General features: G+C 41.9%; 1 protein-coding gene across 2 annotated transcripts in view; it reads left to right on the top strand.

The window, feature by feature from the left end:
* The window catches only part of fat2 (FAT atypical cadherin 2), a 183,669-nt gene that overhangs the window by 70,616 nt on the left and 93,840 nt on the right, over positions 1-19,213 (top strand). For both annotated transcript variants that reach the window (XM_039773858.1, XM_039773859.1), the window contains exons 4-7: positions 1,049-1,110; positions 7,916-8,230; positions 8,882-9,092; positions 15,418-15,557. In XM_039773858.1, coding sequence (XP_039629792.1) covers positions 1,049-1,110; positions 7,916-8,230; positions 8,882-9,092; positions 15,418-15,557 — 728 coding nt within the window. The remainder of the gene's footprint in view (positions 1-1,048; positions 1,111-7,915; positions 8,231-8,881; positions 9,093-15,417; positions 15,558-19,213) is intronic.

The following is a 19,213-nucleotide window of genomic DNA, read 5'->3' as shown; positions in this document are numbered from 1 at the left end:
TCTCTGTCTACTACTTGAAACACATTTTAAGATAATTTAAAACTGTCCATTAGTCTTGTTTGAGTGAATGAGGAGGTGTGCCATGTAATGGATTGGCTTCCCATGCAGGGTGTCTTTTTGACTTATGGTCAAAGTCAAAGGGGTGGCATGTAAACATGTAAAGGAAAACAAGATAAAAATAATGGTGAGATGGTTTAAGCAGTGTTTGGTAAATATCCTGGCAGCATCGGACATGTCAGAGATCAGCTCTGGGGACAGTGACAGTCCATTATAAGGTGCACACACGTACCCAGTCATTCGTATCAACTCAATCTGCAGTCACAAATTACTGTAACCTAAGGTCCATATCTTTGGGATGCAAGGTAACCACCTAGACCCAGACTGGGATTCCAACACAGTCCCTTGGAGCTGTGAAACAGCATCACTAAACTCTGTGCCACATGCATGAAATGGTTCCTCATTGCTATTGCAGAAGCTTTAATCCCAAATTAAGCCACATTACTTTTTTTATTTGATTGAGCAACGTATGAATGTGACAACATGAATTGAAAAGGTAATCTGTCAACCTCTTGGCTCTGATGTAACACTTGTCACTTTTTTACTAAAAGGTCAATTATCTCAATACAGTGCTAGCTTTGTTTTCCTGTTTTCTGATATCACACTTTCAAGCTAAAAGGAATCTGGGTAAGAAAACAAAAGGTATTGTGTTTGTCTATTGAAAAAAAACTGATTTATTTTCTTTAGGATATTGCTGAAATTGTCTCTACTCCCTGTTCTTCTAAATTCATCTTTTCATTTGCTGCTATCTTCTTTATCATTCTCTTTCTTGCTCCTCCTCCTTCTTTCCAGAGAGACACAATGGTCTTAAGTGGCAAGATCATTCTCAGGCCTGAATGTTTACATCCACAGTTAACCAAACATGCCTGTCTATGGAATATTGTAGAGTTTTATGAATTCATCCTTTCTTTAAAAAGAATACACTGGTGTTGTTGAATTTTAATCTCATAATCTGCTTTCAATCTCTCCAATCTTCTTGGTATCTTTCCAGGTGTGATCAGCACCACGGCAAGTCTGCTAGATCGGGAACAGAAAGCTGAACACATCTTTGAGGTGCGGGTTTAATCCTGTTTTGTTTAATAAATAGCATCCCTCCCCATGCCCAATGCATTTCCTTTTTCCCTTTTCTTTCTGTAGAAAACATCATGTTTGTAACACATCTGATACTATAAACAATTGCATGTACGAACAGTTCACGTAAATGACTTGCATTCTTGTCAAATGCTAATCATGTAAAATTGCAGATTTGAGGTATACAAAACCAAATTTTTCTAAGTATGCCTATGGTAGGACTGTTTTTTTTATTTTCTCTTTAAGTATATTACTCTTGCCAAAAGAAGATAGTTGGTAGAGATCTTAACAGCTCCACCCTAAAACCTTTCCAAGCAATTCTGATAATAATGGTTTAGAGTTTGCAAGCTCCAGCAGAGGCAGACAGCTTGTGCAGGGCTGAACTAACTGATTGATCAGACAGTATTCCTGGTCCCTACAATTACACTTCAATTTTCAGTTTATTGGCTCATAAATGTTGAGCTGTCTTCAGAATTCAAGCCTTTAAAAAGAGCCTTTGAGCAATATCTTTTGAACTTGTTGATTTATAGCATGTAGGATTCTCTTTCCATCAGGTCATGAGTGATATAGTGCAAATGTTCTGACACCCTGATGCTCTCTTATTTCAACCTATACTCTACCATGTAACACTTTAAATTGCGCAGATAAGAAATCTGACAAATGTGATGACTAAAAGGCAACAAGAGTAGTTCCTTTGTTGGTTAGAGCAAAAGGGCTCTTACTTACAAAATTGTTTAATTCTGTTTTTTGTAATTACTTTATTTAATGATTTTCCTATGCTGACCAAATCAAGTACAAAGGCAAGAGCAAGCCCTGGATGCAGTGCCACCCAATCTTAGGGCCTATTTGTGCACATACCCAAACACACTAGGCCAATTTGGAGGTAACAATTGACCTAACCTGCTAGTCTTTGGAAATGTTAAAAGAAAACTGGAGTACCCTGGGGAAAACCCATGCAAGCATGGGGGAAAATGTGCAAACAGACAATGGCTAGACACAGGACTGAAATCTAGGATTCTGTATCTGTAAGGTGCCAGTGCCATTTTTCATAACCTTGAATTGCTATATTGCTGTTTAAGAAAACAGTCAGGACTGGTCAGGTTGAGGAGCATGCACATTACCGCATCCACCACATGACAAAATAGCACGGGCTCCTGGTTGGCAAAACACACTGGCAGACACTTGGCCCAGTCCCACCCTCCTGAAATGACCCTCTATCTCCCACAGCCAGGTGTTCTGTTGGCATCCCCTTGGCCTGGTCCAGCCACTCAGGTTCTCAACAATTGCAGCACATGGCCGTAGTGCCATAACTCACAATGCAGGCATTGTGCCTCATTTGGGACTCCGTGAGCAATCGCTCATTCAACACAAAGTCAAACCAGCAGTACCCAAGGAATCTCCGAAGAGACCCAGTACTGAAGGAGTCCTGTCATTGGCTCAGGTCGCTGGATAGCGACCATGTCTCGCAAACATAAAGGAAAACAGGAAGCACCAGGACTCTAAAGACTCAGATTGGTGTCTTTTTGTGTAGATATTGGGAGCACCACACACCACTTTCTAATGACCTCATGACTCCCCATGCTCTCCCAATCCATCTACTGATTTCATAGGAGCAGTCACCAGAGACATGAATGTCAATGCCAATCAATTCTGTAACACAAATTAAAGGAAAAGACAGTTCTAAAATCCGGGATGGGAATGAAAATCAAACTTGAAATTTAGAACTGCACCTCAACTACCATACGCAAAATGTAACCTAGAAGGCAGTAGGTGCAAGCTTCATCATTTATTTATTATTTTTCTCATAAATAATAGACATTCTATGTACAAAATTGTAATTGTATACAATATTACATACTTTTACATTTACACAAACAAACCCCACAGTCAACAAACATTATTCATGAAAAACATTTCCTTCAATTTTTGTTAAAAAATAATTTCTATTTAATTACAGCTTGTTTACAAATGCCATCATGAGTTTCTGAAATAATATTATATATTAAACAGGTTTACTCTTGCTGTTTGTATATGGCTATTTTAGCAATTACCGTATAACCATCATTTGATATTAATGATACATAGCAGGCATGTTTAAAACCAGATTTAGAACTGTTGCGTTATACATAGTGTTTGGCCAAAAGGAATATATCTGTTTCAATAGAGAGTGGATGGCTGATCAGTGCCAAAATTGGATGCAAAAATATATAATATTAACAGAAAGAAAACTATCAAACATAGAGTTCAGTAAGTCCATCCATTCATTATGTTTAATACAATTTAGATTCTATCTCAGTATTATCAGATACAAGGCAAAAACCAACCCTGGATCACCAGGGACACTCGTACACACACCCAATTCACTAAAGAGCTGTTTTGAATATGGTGGAAAAATGAGCATATCTGTAGAAAAAAACTAATTATTTACGTGTAAAACAAATAAAGCCAATTACTTGGCTCAAGATTCAAACCTTGGACCTGTAATGCAGCTTCATTTACTACTGTCCCACTTTCCACCATTTCAACAATTGAAAAAAATACAAACATCAGACAAAGGACAGCATTGCACATTAAATTAATCCCAGAAAGAGCTCGTAAAATCACAGTATGATTTGACGTTAAGATACAACTTATGACCACACCATCACACTGGTTTTTACCTTAGACTGGTGTGAACGCTGGCCCCGGCACAGACAGACGGACAGCATATTTTTGCCCAACACACTGTTTATTGACACACTATTTACAATATAAAAGTCCTAGTGCACACTCACACGACCCCAGTGCCTCTGCACCGATTTCCCCAAAGTCCAGGCCCACAGTCTCTTGTGCCTTCCTGGCCGCCTCCCGTCCTCACTCTCCAGTTCCGTCTCCTTCCTCCCGACTTCCACCAATGACTGGAGGGAGCGCCCTAAATAATGCCCGGTTGAGCCCCAGGTGCTTCCGCCATCCTTGGCCACGCCCCAGCGTGGCGGAAGTGTCGGCTGCCTTCCTGGCAGCTCTCCGGGCGCCACACAATGTCTTCCCCCCGGCACTTCCTGGTGTGGCGGAAGTGTCGGGTTCCCGGGATAATCAGGCACCGGGGCGCCGCCTGGCGGTGGCCACGGGTCCCTACAGGGCTGGGCTTCAAAGCCCTGTACCTGAGGCCCCGTGCCTAACCAGGACGGCGCCCCACTCTGTCTGGAGGAGGCACTCGCCCTCCTCCGGTCCTCAAGCGTCCGGCGGGCTCCTGCCCGACCGGCAACCGCCGGGATAAACCGGCATCGGGGCGCCGCCTGGCGGTGACCACGGGCCCCTACAGGGAAGGGCTTCCGTGCCCTCAACCCGTGGCCCCCAACAGAACCAGGACGGACGCCCCCTCGCGGTCTGGAGGAGGCACAAGCCCTCCTCACGTCCTCCTGGCGTCCCGGCCGGGCTCCCGCCCCGGCCGGGGGCCACAGTGCCCCACCGCTAGCGAGGACACGTGGGTCGAGCGGCACAACCGAAGGGCAGCACGTCCCCAGCGAGGGTCCTACTATGTCCCCAGGGTCCAACACGGCACCCTGGGACATCCGTCTTCGGCACCCTCGCCGGCGCAAACGTCCCCCTGTGGTCTGCGCCGCTCGCCCCGCTGTTCCCCAGCGGGTCACTGTAAACCTCCCGGCGTGGAGCACTCCCGAGCGCTCCGTTCAAGCGGGCAGGTCCCGCGGCGTCGGCCCCAGCGCTCGTCGGGGCTTGACCTGTAAAATAAAGAAAAAGAGGGCCAGAAGCACAGCGAGGACACTCATCCCGCGCTCCGTCGGTCTCCGTATCGACCGTGCTTCTGCCCCCTCCGACAGCCCCCAACTTGCCTGCTGAAGTCCTCCGCCGCAGGTTCCATGCCCGTCCGCCGTCCGCGGCACCGCTCGCAGGCGGCTCGCCCAGCCGCCCAGGGATCTCCTCTGCCCGCACAGCGGCGGCCCTTCTCGGGCGCGCGCACCCAGCGCGCGTCCTCTCCTATCGGAGGAACCGGCATTCACCCTTCGGTTCCTCCTTCTTTTCTTGGGCCGCTGGCGGTCTGGGTCTGAGCACAGCAGCTCAAATCCAGCCCGTCTGCGTCCAGGCAGAGCGACGGAGACAGTTGCAGGCTTGGGCGCAGGCGCTAGGACCCAGGGCACTCAGCAGCCCGATCCTACCGCCCCTGCATATTCGAGCTCCTCGCCTCGCTAGCTGTCTGCACCGCGGCGTCTGCTGTCGGGAGGTTGCTTACTTGGAGCTGATCGTCCGTAAGCGGTCACAGCCATGTTCGGCAAACCTCCCCGCTTGCTTTACGGGGACGGTACTACTCACCACCCCCGCCGTGTTCTGCCGGCCTCCGGTTCCAGCGCCGCACCGATCCTCCGTCTCACTCGGTGTCAGTCCCGCCGCGACCGCCTTCTCCATCAGCTGCTCACACTGCGGCGAGAACACGTAGCAGCTCCTCTAAAGACGGCTTGGCGGGCGAAGGGACTCCTCCGGCGCACGCCGAGCCGCTGGTGGAAAGAGAGAGACAGGCGTCGGTGGGCTTACCTGTCCATCAGCTCCACGCGACGCCTGCCTCCTCTGGGCCACTCCCTCTGGCCCAATCGGGTCTCGGTTTGGCACGAGACTGGCGTTCCTTGGGCCGCCTCTATCCAATCATCGGCGGGCACGCAAGACACACCGGCCAATCCCGTGCCTGTCAGCGGCGGGACTTCCAGCCCGGCCATCTTGTCTCCCCTGTTTTGGCTGCGGAGGCGTGCCTCTTCGCCGCACGCAGCTGCGGCCGACTTCGCGGTCTTCTCAGCGGCCGTCGCCCGCTGCCGACAGCCCGTGGCCCGGCGTGCTCCTGCCACAGACGCGGATCCGGTTCGTCCCTCCCTGCGGAGAACAAGGTACATCCAACCCGCAGGGCAGGGTACTCACCTCCCGAATCCCGTCGTGCTGAGGCCCCTGCCTCGGTGTGGCCTTCATCGAAGCCCCGCCGGCCTGGCTGTCCGTCTCAACAACGCGGCTCTCGGAGCCCGCTGCGCTCCAGCGAGGTCCGTTCCTCCTCCGCACCCGGGGATGGCCTTTCTTCGGTCCGGCGGCGGTTTCCGGGGTAAAACGCTCCCGCGGGGCCGTGCACGGGCCGCTCCTGCGGCCAGTGTGTGGGTCGCTGCTGCGCCGGGCCGTTCACAGAAATATTTGATTTTGAAGCAGGTCCCCGCGCAGGTTTGAATCCTGCCGACTACGCCACTGTGAACGCTGGCCCCGGCACAGACAGACGGACAGCATATTTTTGCCCAACACACTGTTTATTGACACACTATTTACAATATAAAAGTCCTAGTGCACACTCACACGACCCCAGTGCCTCTGCACCGATTTCCCCAAAGTCCAGGCCCACAGTCTCTTGTGCCTTCCTGGCCGCCTCCCGTCCTCACTCTCCAGTTCCGTCTCCTTCCTCCCGACTTCCACCAATGACTGGAGGGAGGCGGCCTTAAATAATGCCCCGGATGAGCCCCAGGTGCTTCCGCCATCCTTGGCCACGCCCCAGCGTGGCGGAAGTGTCGGCTGCCTTCCTGGCAGCTCTCCGGGCGCCACACAATGTCTTCCCCCCGGCACTTCCTGGTGTGGCGGAAGTGTCGGGTTCCCGGATAATCAGGCACCGGGGCGCCGCCTGGCGGTGGCCACGGGTCCCTACAGGGCTGGGCTTCAAAGCCCTGTACCTGAGGCCCCGTGCCTAACCAGGACGGCGCCCCCACTCTGTCTGGAGGAGGCACTCGCCCTCCTCCGGTCCTCAAGCGTCCGGCGGGCTCCTGCCCGACCGGCAACCGCCGGGATAAACCGGCATCGGGGCGCCGCCTGGCGGTGACCACGGGCCCCTACAGGGAAGGGCTTCCGTGCCCTCAACCCGTGGCCCCCAACAGAACCAGGACGGACGCCCCCTCGCGGTCTGGAGGAGGCACAAGCCCTCCTCACGTCCACACTGGCTATTTTATTTGACATATATATCTGTTTTTCATTTTAATTTTGTACTTTTTACAATTCTTGTGTCTTCATCACACTTTTAGCCCTTGTTCTTGATGCTTCATAGCTATAATGTATAATACATAATTATTTACCATATTGTTTTTATTTTGAAGGCAAATTTATTTTCACCCTATTTGGCCCTATCATTCTTTATCTTTGCTTTGTCTCACACTGGGTTTTGACCCTTGTGGTGCATTTTTAGCAGCAAAAGTGCCTAACCCTTTTGTCTGCCCAATATCTGTCATTTCGAAATTCATCTAAGCACACCTTTGTTCGCAGTTTAGGTATTGTGTTTGCCTGATTGCTTAGTGGCCCTTTGCCTGACAAAACTGCATTGTTTAGCTATCCCACTCACATTTGCAAATTCACCTATTGATAACAACTTAAGCATCACAGATCCTTTCTTGCTGAAGTATGTTTTATGAGCTCACATGAGCCTAGATGTCCTTCTGGTGAAAATGGCTGATTGCCTTGTGGAGTGCAGTTAGGTTTAGCAAATATAAATAGTCTTCATTTATAACCAGAATAATAAGGCACAAATGGGATTTTTAGTATAAAATCATTGAGTATGGAAATATATGTCCCTTTTAAAGCTCTTGTAACAATTTGTACTCTTAAATCATTTATGCAGTAAAACATTTTTCAGCACTATGGAATATTTTTCATTTGATGATCCTCAAGAATTGTGATAATCCTTAGAATTTTTTTAGATATGGGTATTTCATTCAACATCATAGAAGCACTATTTTAAAACATATAACAAGAATCTTGTTTTCTATCTCCCATCTCTTTTCAGGTCATAGTCAGTGATGGTGGTAAACCACTGCTACAGGCTACTGCCACGGTCATTATAGAGGTGTTGGATGTAAATGATGAAGTACCTAAGTTCACACACAAGCTGTTCACTGTAAGGTTACCAGAACGTCAAGGAATAACACAGCCAATGCAGGTTTACAGGATGATTGCTAATGACAGAGATGAAGGAGTGAATTCTGAAGTCACCTATACCCTGGTGAAGGACAGTAATGAAAAAGACTTTACCATTGATCCATCATCTGGGATTATTACATCCAAGAGTGACTTCATTCCAGGGGATTATTCCATTCTTACAGTATGTTGATCCAAACCTTTCCACTGCATTAAGTGACATTTATTTTCAAGAAACCATGTCTGTTTCTTTTTTGTAGGGATGAACAGAAACATATCAAAATGGTATGGTAAAAATACTACATGTCTTTTGCCCAAATTCTAACTCTACTGTTTACAGATGAATTGTGCAAGGTTTTACTGTTTTGTGGATTTTCTAACTATTTTTATTGATTATTATTTATTTACAATCTTAATTTTATTTATTTATTTATTTGCTTTTGCATGGTTGCAGCCATGTTGTTTACACTTGCCATTCCTGTTGAAATCACTTGATTTTCCCCCTATTATATCTAACATTATTAATGTTATCTATTGTTACTATATTATATTAATATTATTTAAGATGACAACATGCAGCTTATGTTGCCCTAATTTTGGGGTAAATTCAAAGATCTAATTGAATTGCCTTGTGATTCTTTATGGTGTCAGGTACAAATCATTTCTAGTCTGGTTTAAGACCTTTTCCACATGATATTTTAACTTAGAGTTTTCATTTTTCTATTCAAAGCTGTGGAACATATATATGTTAAAGGCCATGGAAAATCATCAAACCACCAGTGTCATTCTGTAATGCAGCCCACGTAAGAGTTGCTGTTGTTCTGTTTTTATGTAGATCAAGGCAACAGATAATGGGAGTCCTCCTAAATCGTCCAGTGTTCGGCTCCACATCGACTGGATACAAAAACCAGCTCCTTCCACAGAGCCACTAGTGTTCGATGAACCTCATTTTAATTTTGCAGTAATGGAAACGGACCCAGTGACTCACATGGTGGGAATAATCAGCACTGAAATCACACAAAGTGAGCTATGGTTCAATATCACAGGTAAGCTGAACCTCAATATGTGGCATTAGCTATTTGCTTTTCATTTGGTATGTTTACTTTTGTTACAAAACATAGGAAAACTGCCTGGCAGCTGCTGTAAAAGGTTAGCTTTATTTATCTGTTCTCTGTCATCACTACTCTATCACTGGAGGAGGTAGGGTAGCTACAACCCCCTGCGTCTTAGTCCTATTGTGTGGATCATAAAAAAGTAACTTGATCTTAGTGTTAATGTCATTATCAATGATAAAATATAGCTAAATGTTATGTTTCACAAGTTTTGCTAAAACTGGTTTCCACCAGCAGCAAATTTCTGTATGCTGTAACATATTAATGGGAATAGATTGCAGCCTGAATGTTATGATAATCACTGAGTCAACTTAGGAGGACTTCTTTCCATATGATCTGCTATGTTGACAACAGCCTCTGTGTTTCGGATGAAAGGATATTTGAGTCTCAGTTTGTTGCTAACAGAACCAGTAGTAAACTACAGGATGTCTTCAGCACTTGCTGAATTGTGCTCTCCACAGGGGCACTTGCAATGAGATACTGTTCTTAGAATCTCTCATGTGTCAATTTAAAGGAGTCTGTACAAACATACAGCTTTAAATTTACCCTGTCCCAGCAAGCATGCAGATACTGTAACAAAACAAAATGCTAACAGGAAGGCTCAGTTTTACTGCGGCTTAATCCAGCATGGGGCTCTTTACCATGCACAAGGATACTTTTTCATGCGCCACTTCATGATTGCAAGATTTAATGCCTGACTAATTAGTTTTAGAAAATGGCAAATACTATACATGAGTTGGATGAGTGTTATTTAAACTTCGGTATTACCAATTGAAGGGTTCACTCCTTGCAGGAGATTAATGTCACATTTGAACCATTGGAAATATAATAGTTTTGCAAAACCATTACCTAAATATAATGCATCCCTTTTTCATTTAATACCAAATCAGGTATCACTCCAAATGCAGTATTAACTTCCACCTTAATAAAAGGATAAATATCTGTATGTCCATCCTGTTGCTACGTCATTCCAAAAGATGGCACATCACAAACATTTTCAGTAATAAAATGCATTGCATTTGATATTCCAATAGATTATGCATCACTAATATTAGCACTGCTTTTATAGATCCCATACCAAATGGCATATAACAGAGACATATGCATTGCATTGTGCACTGTAAAAGTTAACGCTGAGGTCTGTGTTGATTTCAACCTATCTTAGACAGGCAGCACAACTAATCCTACTCTACAAGGTTATCAGGCCTTGTCAATCTTCACAAGTTCATAGGGCCAGTATTGTCACATGTACAGAGCACAGGAAAATTCTAACTTGCATGTGCTAATCAACGTGCAACATGTCACCAGTCTTTGGCACCATGATCAGCAAGCCACAGTGTTAGCTCTAAACTTCTGTCTTCCTTATCTCAAGTCTTCCCTATTATAAGAAGTTGTCAAACTTTACAAATAACACTTGATCACACATTACTCATTTGATCCTAATTAATGGACAGATATTGTTGGATGGGCAGCACAGTGGTGCAGTGGGTAGTGCTGCTGCCTCGCAGTAAGGAGACCCGGGTTCTCCCTGCATGGAGTTTACATTTTCTCCCCGTGTTTGCGTGGGTTCCATCCGGGTACTCCAGTTTCCTCCCACAGTCCAAAGACATGCAGGTTAGGTGCATTGGCGATTCTAACTTGTCCCTAGTGTGTGCTTGGTGTGTGGGTGTGTGTGTGCTCTGTGGTGGGCTGGCACCCTGCCCAGGGTTTGTTTCCTGCCTTGTGGCCTGTGTTGGCTGGGATTGGCTACAGCAGACCTCTGTGACCCTGTAGTTTGGATACAGCCGGTTGGATAATGGATGAATATCGTTGGGTTCCATTTATGTTAAACAGTTTCAAACTACTTGGTTTTCCACTCAATCTAAACAAATTTGTGTATTTATATGTACTCATAGTAATTCAGTGTGGATTTGCATTTTACCTAAGAACTTATCACAGCATTCTGCACCTGCACTCACGGAAGAGTGCTATACAAAAATAAACTGAATTGAATTGAGTTGAATTTGTAAAAATGTTCTCCAAGCTCATTTCACTTTGTTTTCTTCTTAACACTCTCTTTCTATCCCTTCATTTTATGGAGAATGTAGTATATTTTTAACTTTAGCACAGAATGAAAGCTCAATGTAACAATCTAAAGATGTTAAAATAAGAGCATAATTACCAAAAAATCCCTCATTAAAAGAAAAATGGTCTCTTGATTTGAAAACACAGGACATTTTACTTAAGACTGTCAGTTTGATAGTTACAGGATTTTTGGAACTATTTAATTTACTTTGAAGATTGTATAAATAAGAAAACAATATTTATTAATGTACTGTTTTAGTCAATGGCACTAGAGTAGAGTAGAGTATTAAACTAAGGAGAAATAAATGAAGGAGAATTCAAGCAAACATTTTAGGGGACTATAGCCTCAGTTGGGGTTTCTTGAAGGTTAAGTCAGTTTGCTGGTCTAAAAAATCTATGCGTCATTAAAAAATGAAGGTGAGAACATTAGCACTTTTGTAACACCATTTACGAATGGTGAAAGTCTTCATATTTATAAGAAATCAATTTATAATCTTTTCATTTTAACAAGAAAGCCACACTAGAGCATACTGTATCTGTAGATTAAACAGTGCTTGCATGAAGCAGTACTATGATGAAGAAGGTAGCATTGCCTAGAAGACAGGCTTACTTTCCGGCTGCGGTACAATGTTTAGAGTTTGCTCATTTTCCCCATAGAAAAGAAGACACAACGACATTAAAGAGTTGAGAGTCTACTTTGATTGTCCCTTATATTTCAAAGAGATGAAAATAATAAAGTATGCAATTAAGTCGCGGGGTACGCCTTTTCAGAATTGAACAGGAGCTGGATCGCAGTTTAAGGTTTATACGAGGTGCAATCAAAAAGTATGGTGAATGTTGATGCAGAGTACCATTCAAGAGCAACGCAAAACAATTAAATTCAGGTTCTGACATGTCCATCCTAGAGCCTAATTTGTGACAAGTTTCAACTTGTTTGATACTGTTAGTTGTTTGTGAGCCACTGTTAAGTTCAAGTGTGTTTTTCAAGTTTGTCATTAATAATGGATATCGAGCAGCGCATTAACATGATAACATGCTTCAAATTGCAAAAAGCTCAGGAAACCCATCAGATGTTAAAATCGATTTATGGTGACACGCAACTGACAATTAAGACTGTTTACAAGTGGTTTGATCAATTCCGTAATGGATCTGTCTGACTTGGTTGAAGACAAGAAAAGATCAGGACGTCCTTCAACATCAATAACCAAGGAAAATGTTGAAACGGTTTCATTCTTCATCATGCTCCTTGTCACACATCCCTTCTAGTAAGACAATTTCTGTTGAATAGAAAGAGTACGCTGTGTCCGCATCCACCTTATTCGCCGGATCTGGCACCGTGCGACTTCTGGCTGTTCGCTAAATTGAAAATGTCCATGAAAGGCAAATGATTTCAATCCATTGAGGACATCCAGGCAGCCACAACACTCTCGCAAAGTGGCAAGAGCATTGGGATAAATGCATTTCGAAGTGGAGGAGAGTATTTTGAGGGTGACTAGTAGTTGTAAATCTTTTACTGCAATAAACGTTTCTTTTTTTGATCACACCTCGTATGGGCAGAATGCAGAACTGACATCCGAGGTGGAGTGGCTGTCAGTCCACAGCACCAGCTCCTGGTTTGGAGGGTAATTACCATCACCAGAGTCCTTAAGCTGCTTCCCATGCACTGGCACATTACACCCCACATTTATTTGGGTTCTTTCATGGATTCCAGTTTCCTTCCTAAGTTCAAAGACATAATGTTATATTGACTTACAGTATATGTCTAAAATGATCTGTTATGAATGAGCCACTGGTAAGATTTAATTTTGTAAGCTAATTTTTGTTGGACAAGTATTTTATAATAATTTGGAGAATGCAGTTGGTAACTGGAAGTATGTATGCTGAATCTATAATAAAAACCTCTTTGTGATTTCATAGACACTGTGACAGCTCTGGCGATTGACCAAGAAATTGGTTAACTGCTATCTTGAGTATATTGTAAATATATTTATTTTTTGACAAAAGTCTTTTGTTCTTGCTGCTGAAGGTCTTTTCGTTTTGTTTACACCACACAACATCATTCCCTTTTGGATAGCATCATTATTCTTCCGCATTAAAAAGTCACATCTGATTTGCAAACCATACATTATTCTATTTTCAATATGTGAATCGATTGTTTTAATGAAAATGAGAACTGACCCCATTAATGCTAGACTGTGCTTCACATTCTTTAATATATTTTAATTGGTGTTGCTTTTTTCACTATTTTATATAAACGTGGCGAGTTGTTAAATCAAATTTTGGATCTGTTAATAAACACCATCTGGGAGGAGAGCCGTGACATTGTCCCTGACTGGGAGAAAAGTCTGTTCAGATTACATGGCAGCCAAATGTTTCCCCTCAAAGTATTCTGTTTTTGTGTGGCTCATTACCAAGCACTGTGCTCTTTTGGTGTGACCTTGTGAATTTCATTAGCATATCTAGGGCAATGTTTTTCATCACTTTAGTTGAAGGCTTCCTTCCACAGTTTCACCTGTATGTGTGCATCTGGGTTTCTGCACCCCACTGATACATGTAAACCACACACTCTAGCATTATACATTTTCTCAATGACCTTTCTGATCACACAACAAAAAAAGCAGCAATTGACAGAATCCTTTTAACATTCCTCTTACTTTACTCACCACCCACATCTCTGTATCAATAGGAAATGGAAAACAGCTTTTCAAACTAACAAAAGCATTAATGACCTGATATGTCAGAATCATGTTGACATTGCACTGCTGTTGTAAATGTGTCAAAACTGAATTGTGAAGGTGTTCAGCAGTTCAGCTGTGAAAGAATCACTTCCAGGTGGATAACATGAGAAACTGTGTATAAGTCATTGTCCACTTTGTTTTTTGCTTTTGTTATGTAGATCTGTGTCCATTACAAACCAAATGCAGGACCATTTATTGGCTTTTCATATGAGGGAAATTCAAAAAGTTTCCGCGCCTTTTTTAACTCTATTTATTAAGAATTTCAAAAACAAATTAAATCACTTTTCTACATAGTTGCCTTCCTTTGTGATGCAATTTTCCCAGCATCCTAACAACTTTTTAATGCCTAATTACTACTCCTCCCGCCTTCACCATTTCCAACGAAAATATAAAAGTGAGGAAACTTTTTGAACATCCTTCATACATTCTCTAACAAGGTTTTACTCTGGATGTGTATGAATGCACTGTTCTCATCTACTGTATATTTTACCGAACGTTCCTTTGGAGTTAACAGATTCTCCTTCTAGTCTTATAGGTTTCCTTAAAAACATTTTGACTATCTGCTATATCACAATGCTGATGATAAAGGGACCCAGATAGTTTTTTTGTGGACTGTACTAACTGCAGATCCATTGCTGCTGATATTATATTTGATGACCATTGCCCTCAGACTGGCATAATCAGCTTGGAGAATGAGCACACATTTTTATCCATTAATTTTCAAGCCCACTAATCCTTGTCAGAATTGTCAAGAGTCAATGCCCAACTGGCCAGCACTGAACTCAAAGCTGGACCCATTACTATATGGGACACCAATCTATCACAAGGCACAATCACCACGCAAACCCTCAAATTTGCACCAGAGTCAATTTAGAGGTACCATTAATACAACATCCATCTTTGGGATGTGAGAGGAAAAAGAAAAATAGGTAGAACATTCAAACTCCACACAGTGAATGTTGGGATTTGAATTCATAACTCTGGAGCTTTAAGGTAGCACTAAGAACAACTGATCCACCCTATCACCTATTATTTCGACCTTCTTCTTATTTTAGTTAAATTATTTTTGATTGTTTTAATTCTGCTAGAACCTTAAATGTGATCGAATGTGCAATTGCCTATATCTAAATTAAGTAGAAAAGGATACACCTCACTTGATAGCCACCAGATCCCTGAGACCCCGTGTCTAGAAAAGAAAGTTCAGAAACTGGATGGAGAAATATAACTACTGACTATTAGGAGCTGTCTTAAACTTCCTGAAATGTAAATATATTCTTGTTACTGATTTTGTTTGTGAGGTGAGCACAGCTGCCATAGCATTTCATGAACTCCATTCACTCTCTTCAAAATCAAAAGGCATGATGATAAATCTGCTGCTGCTCTGCTATAGCTTTAGAAAGGGTGGGGTGACGCTTCACGCACCGAGATTAAGCTTAACCAGATGTCTCTTTTTCTAGATGGTGACAGCCTGCAGGAGTTTGACATTGAGAAGAACAGTGGGAGCATTGTCATCGCAAAGCGCCTTGATGCAAGACAGCGGTCAAACTACAATCTCACTGTATCTGTCACTGATGGAACCAAGTCTATTTTCACTCAGGTTAGTAAAAATTAATGATGTCATATTACAAAATGTGTTACTCTCTAAGTAAAGAGTCGAATGCATATCGAGGTCTTTTGTCTACACCAGGGGTATCCAGCTCCGGTCCTGGTGGGCCGCAGTGGCTGCAGGTTTTCATTGTAACCATCTTCTTAATTAGTGAGTCGTTTTTGCTGCTGATTAACTTGTTTTGCTTTAGTTTTAACTGACATCACTCAGATCCCTTAGTTGTTTCTTTTTCCGTAATGAGCAGCCAAACAATAATGAGACACGAAATAAGCTACCACATGACCAGCTAACCTGAAAATACAGAAAGGTGAAAGTCTCGGGCATGTTAGTCTGCTCAGGTCATCAAAACATCTTGACGATGGTCTTAGAAGGAACAGAAAATCAACATTCTACTATGGCAGAATGAGAGCAGCAACAAGTCATGATATTCAATATCGGCTTTCATTAACAGCAAGAATTGGCTTCTCATTAAGAAACTGGTTGGAGTGAAGTTGACTGGAGTTTGACGTTCCAATTTAGTTGGTCATCTGTTTGCTTGTTTCACATCTCATTTCTGTTTGGCTGCCATTTAATGAAGAAACAAATTAATTTAGAGGACTGAATCCTTAATAACAGGGCTATTGAAATGAAGGGAAATTAAGTTAATTAACAGTGAAAACTGCTTGCTGATTAGGAAAAGGGTTAGAATGAAAACCTGCAGCTGAGTTGGACACCCCTGGTCTACACCATATATCAAACAGTTTTTGTTTTATATAGCACATGTCATGTGCTCTACTGTACTACTATATGTGTCCTTAAAATGAGGGCCAGAAGCTATTTGGATCAAAGAAAAAAGAGTGAAATCTTAACGTGCTACCTCATGAATTTAAGTTGTTCATTTACACACTGGTCTATCCCAACCACAGATGCTAGACTAATCAATATGCTATTGCTTATTTTACTCTGTTTACTGTTGGATCCTTGACGAATTGCTGGGAGCTTGCTGATTTGTGTGATGAGAATGAGGGTGATGTAAAGTTAGGATGGCATTATGGTAAATTAGTTGGCATTACTACATCACAGCTTTAGAGGCCTGTGTTTGACTTCAATTGCTACCTGTACTGGAGGCGGACAGTAAGAAATTTACAGAATGAGGACAGGAGAAAGAATAAAGTCAGCATAAGACTAAACAGATTATCGAAATGCAAAATCAAGATCAAATATTGTGGTGAAAGAAACACGCAAGTATCAGAAACCAAAATACATAAAATGAGAGTTGCAAGCTAATGTTGAAAGTCTAGAAGAACTTGAAGTCATTCCTCTGCCATCCCAATGCGTCCTGGGATACAATGTCATTGAAACGGCCAACGTGAAGTTCACAACACAGAGGCATCTAAAGATATAACAAAATAAAAGTCAAATATTGAGAACAGCTTCTATTCCAGAAAATAAAGATAATTATTTCCCTGGACATACAAACCCCTCAAAAAATACTGAAAAAAATGTATACCTCAGGGAGGGCTCAGGAAAAAGGAATAAAAAGCTCAACTCAAAACACTACTTGTTGTGATTGCTGTAATTTTCGATGGAAGTCCTGATTGACCACTATACTTGAGGAAGTTAAAGGTGTTTTAGAAAAAGTAAGCCAATGTCAAAAAGAGTTTGATCATCAACTTTAAAGGGGTTCACCAAATTATTAATCAGGAAATAAAAAAAACAAAGTCATAATTTTTATTATGTGATTGGTAGAGTGCTGAAAAATGAAGATTTCTTTCTAGGTTGTAACTTATATTTAAAAGAAGTTAGAAATGTTGTAATGTATGCAGCCATCTTTTATAACATGGCCACCATAATGTGATAGGTAACGTGGCATCTGCATCATGCACCTAGCAATAACATACTATTACAGCAACCAAACAAAATGGCAGAGCCGATTCCAGCAAAATGAAGTGCCCATAAAAGATAAATGGATATATCATTATTTGATGAATCTTTGTTTCAGAATCTGTAGTTCCCTCTCTGACAAATGTATTTTTTAATAAATTATATGGGCATTTCAATTATCATTACATTCTAAAAGATATTACAATGCCATTTTTTTTTGATAAGCACTACCATTTTAAGCCATAGTTTCATACTCATAGCAGTTTTGATTTGAACAGCATCTATTGCTGGTAACTATTATGAACTGCCATGTTTATTAGTTTTTGGCACATTTAATATTATGGATATGTATAGTAGGTATAATGTGCTTCATTCTAAAGGCTTCTGGAGTCAAGGAATCCATATCTAACATTAGCTTTTAGAAATAATACATGGCTATCTTTTCATGATTTATTTTAGCCATTATAATTCATTTTGTGTGTTATAATCACTGCCTTACCATCATTAGGATGCCTCTCCCAGCTGATGTGTCGTATAATGGTTGCAAACGATGAAACAGGTTTTAGCAGTTGTCCGTTGACATATTTTCCTCTCCGAGACTGAAAATAACAAACAATTTTTTCAACAAATCTCTTGCTAAACTCTTTGATAACTCTGTGATATTTTTGGTTTTTGACTCAGGCTTCGATATCTCACATTTGATTTGTGAGTCTCGCTATTATTTTGATTAAGCAAAAAAAAATTTTGTGATCAAAATTTATTGAAGTTATTGAGCAATAGAAATAATAACAACCAACATGTTTCTTAAAAACGTAAAATAAATAGTGAATGAAAACAATTGTAAAGACAGTAATGACAGTAAAAATAATACACCTCCCCCATCCACCTTCAAAATTAGCCCTATTAAAAAATTGAAAAGAAAACATCCTGAACAAAACGTAGGAGGGAAATTCAGCCTAAACCTCACACCCCATCAAGGCAAGATTTCAAAGGAGGAAGAGGAGTACAACAGTAACCACAGGCCATTCAGCTTGGCAGAATCTCCACCAGTGATTACATAGATTTTTGATTTTGTGGTTTTGACTGATCTACTGTATGTACTCGCATATAACTCAGGTCTTGAAACCTGAAAAATCAATCATAAAATCAGACCCCGACTTGTACACCCTTTAAAAAATATGATGCTTAGATATATATATATTTTTTTACATCTTCTTGCTTCTTCCAATCTCACACTAGTTTCTCAGACTCATTGAATTTTGTTGCAGCAGCGCAGTTACCAATTTCTTTCGCCACTTCAATGACTTTTAATTTAAAACCAGCTTTATATTTGCTTCTGATCGAGCACTCCATCATAGATAAGAGATGCTCTGTTGATAAGGGTGTATGAGGGTGTGAGACACAAAAAACACAAAACAGTGCAAACGCCGCTTCAGAGTAGTTTGGGTATTACCATATGGTCATGTAGGCAAACTGCATAGAAAAAAAAAGACAGCGTATTCCATGGTTACTCTCTAAGGTGGTTGTTAGCATATTATAATCTCTTGGACCAACAGCGTGAGTTTTCCACATTTGACTTATACGACCAATATTTTAAAATACCGGAAATTATACGGTAAAATTAAGCCCCAACTTAAACGTGAGTATATACAATACTTGTTTCTGTCTACATTACAGTCTTTCTATTTCTATTTTTTACTGCAACTATACGTAGCATAACAGTAATATGGGCTGACATCATTACATGAAATGTCACAGTGGCAGTGGCAGTATTTAAGACTTTC

The sequence above is a fragment of the Polypterus senegalus genome, chromosome 13 (assembly GCF_016835505.1).
Source record: "Polypterus senegalus isolate Bchr_013 chromosome 13, ASM1683550v1, whole genome shotgun sequence".
Taxonomy (NCBI): domain Eukaryota; kingdom Metazoa; phylum Chordata; class Cladistia; order Polypteriformes; family Polypteridae; genus Polypterus; species Polypterus senegalus.
Note: the sequence above shows the minus strand (reverse complement) of the source record. Positions and strands in the feature narration are given on the sequence as shown.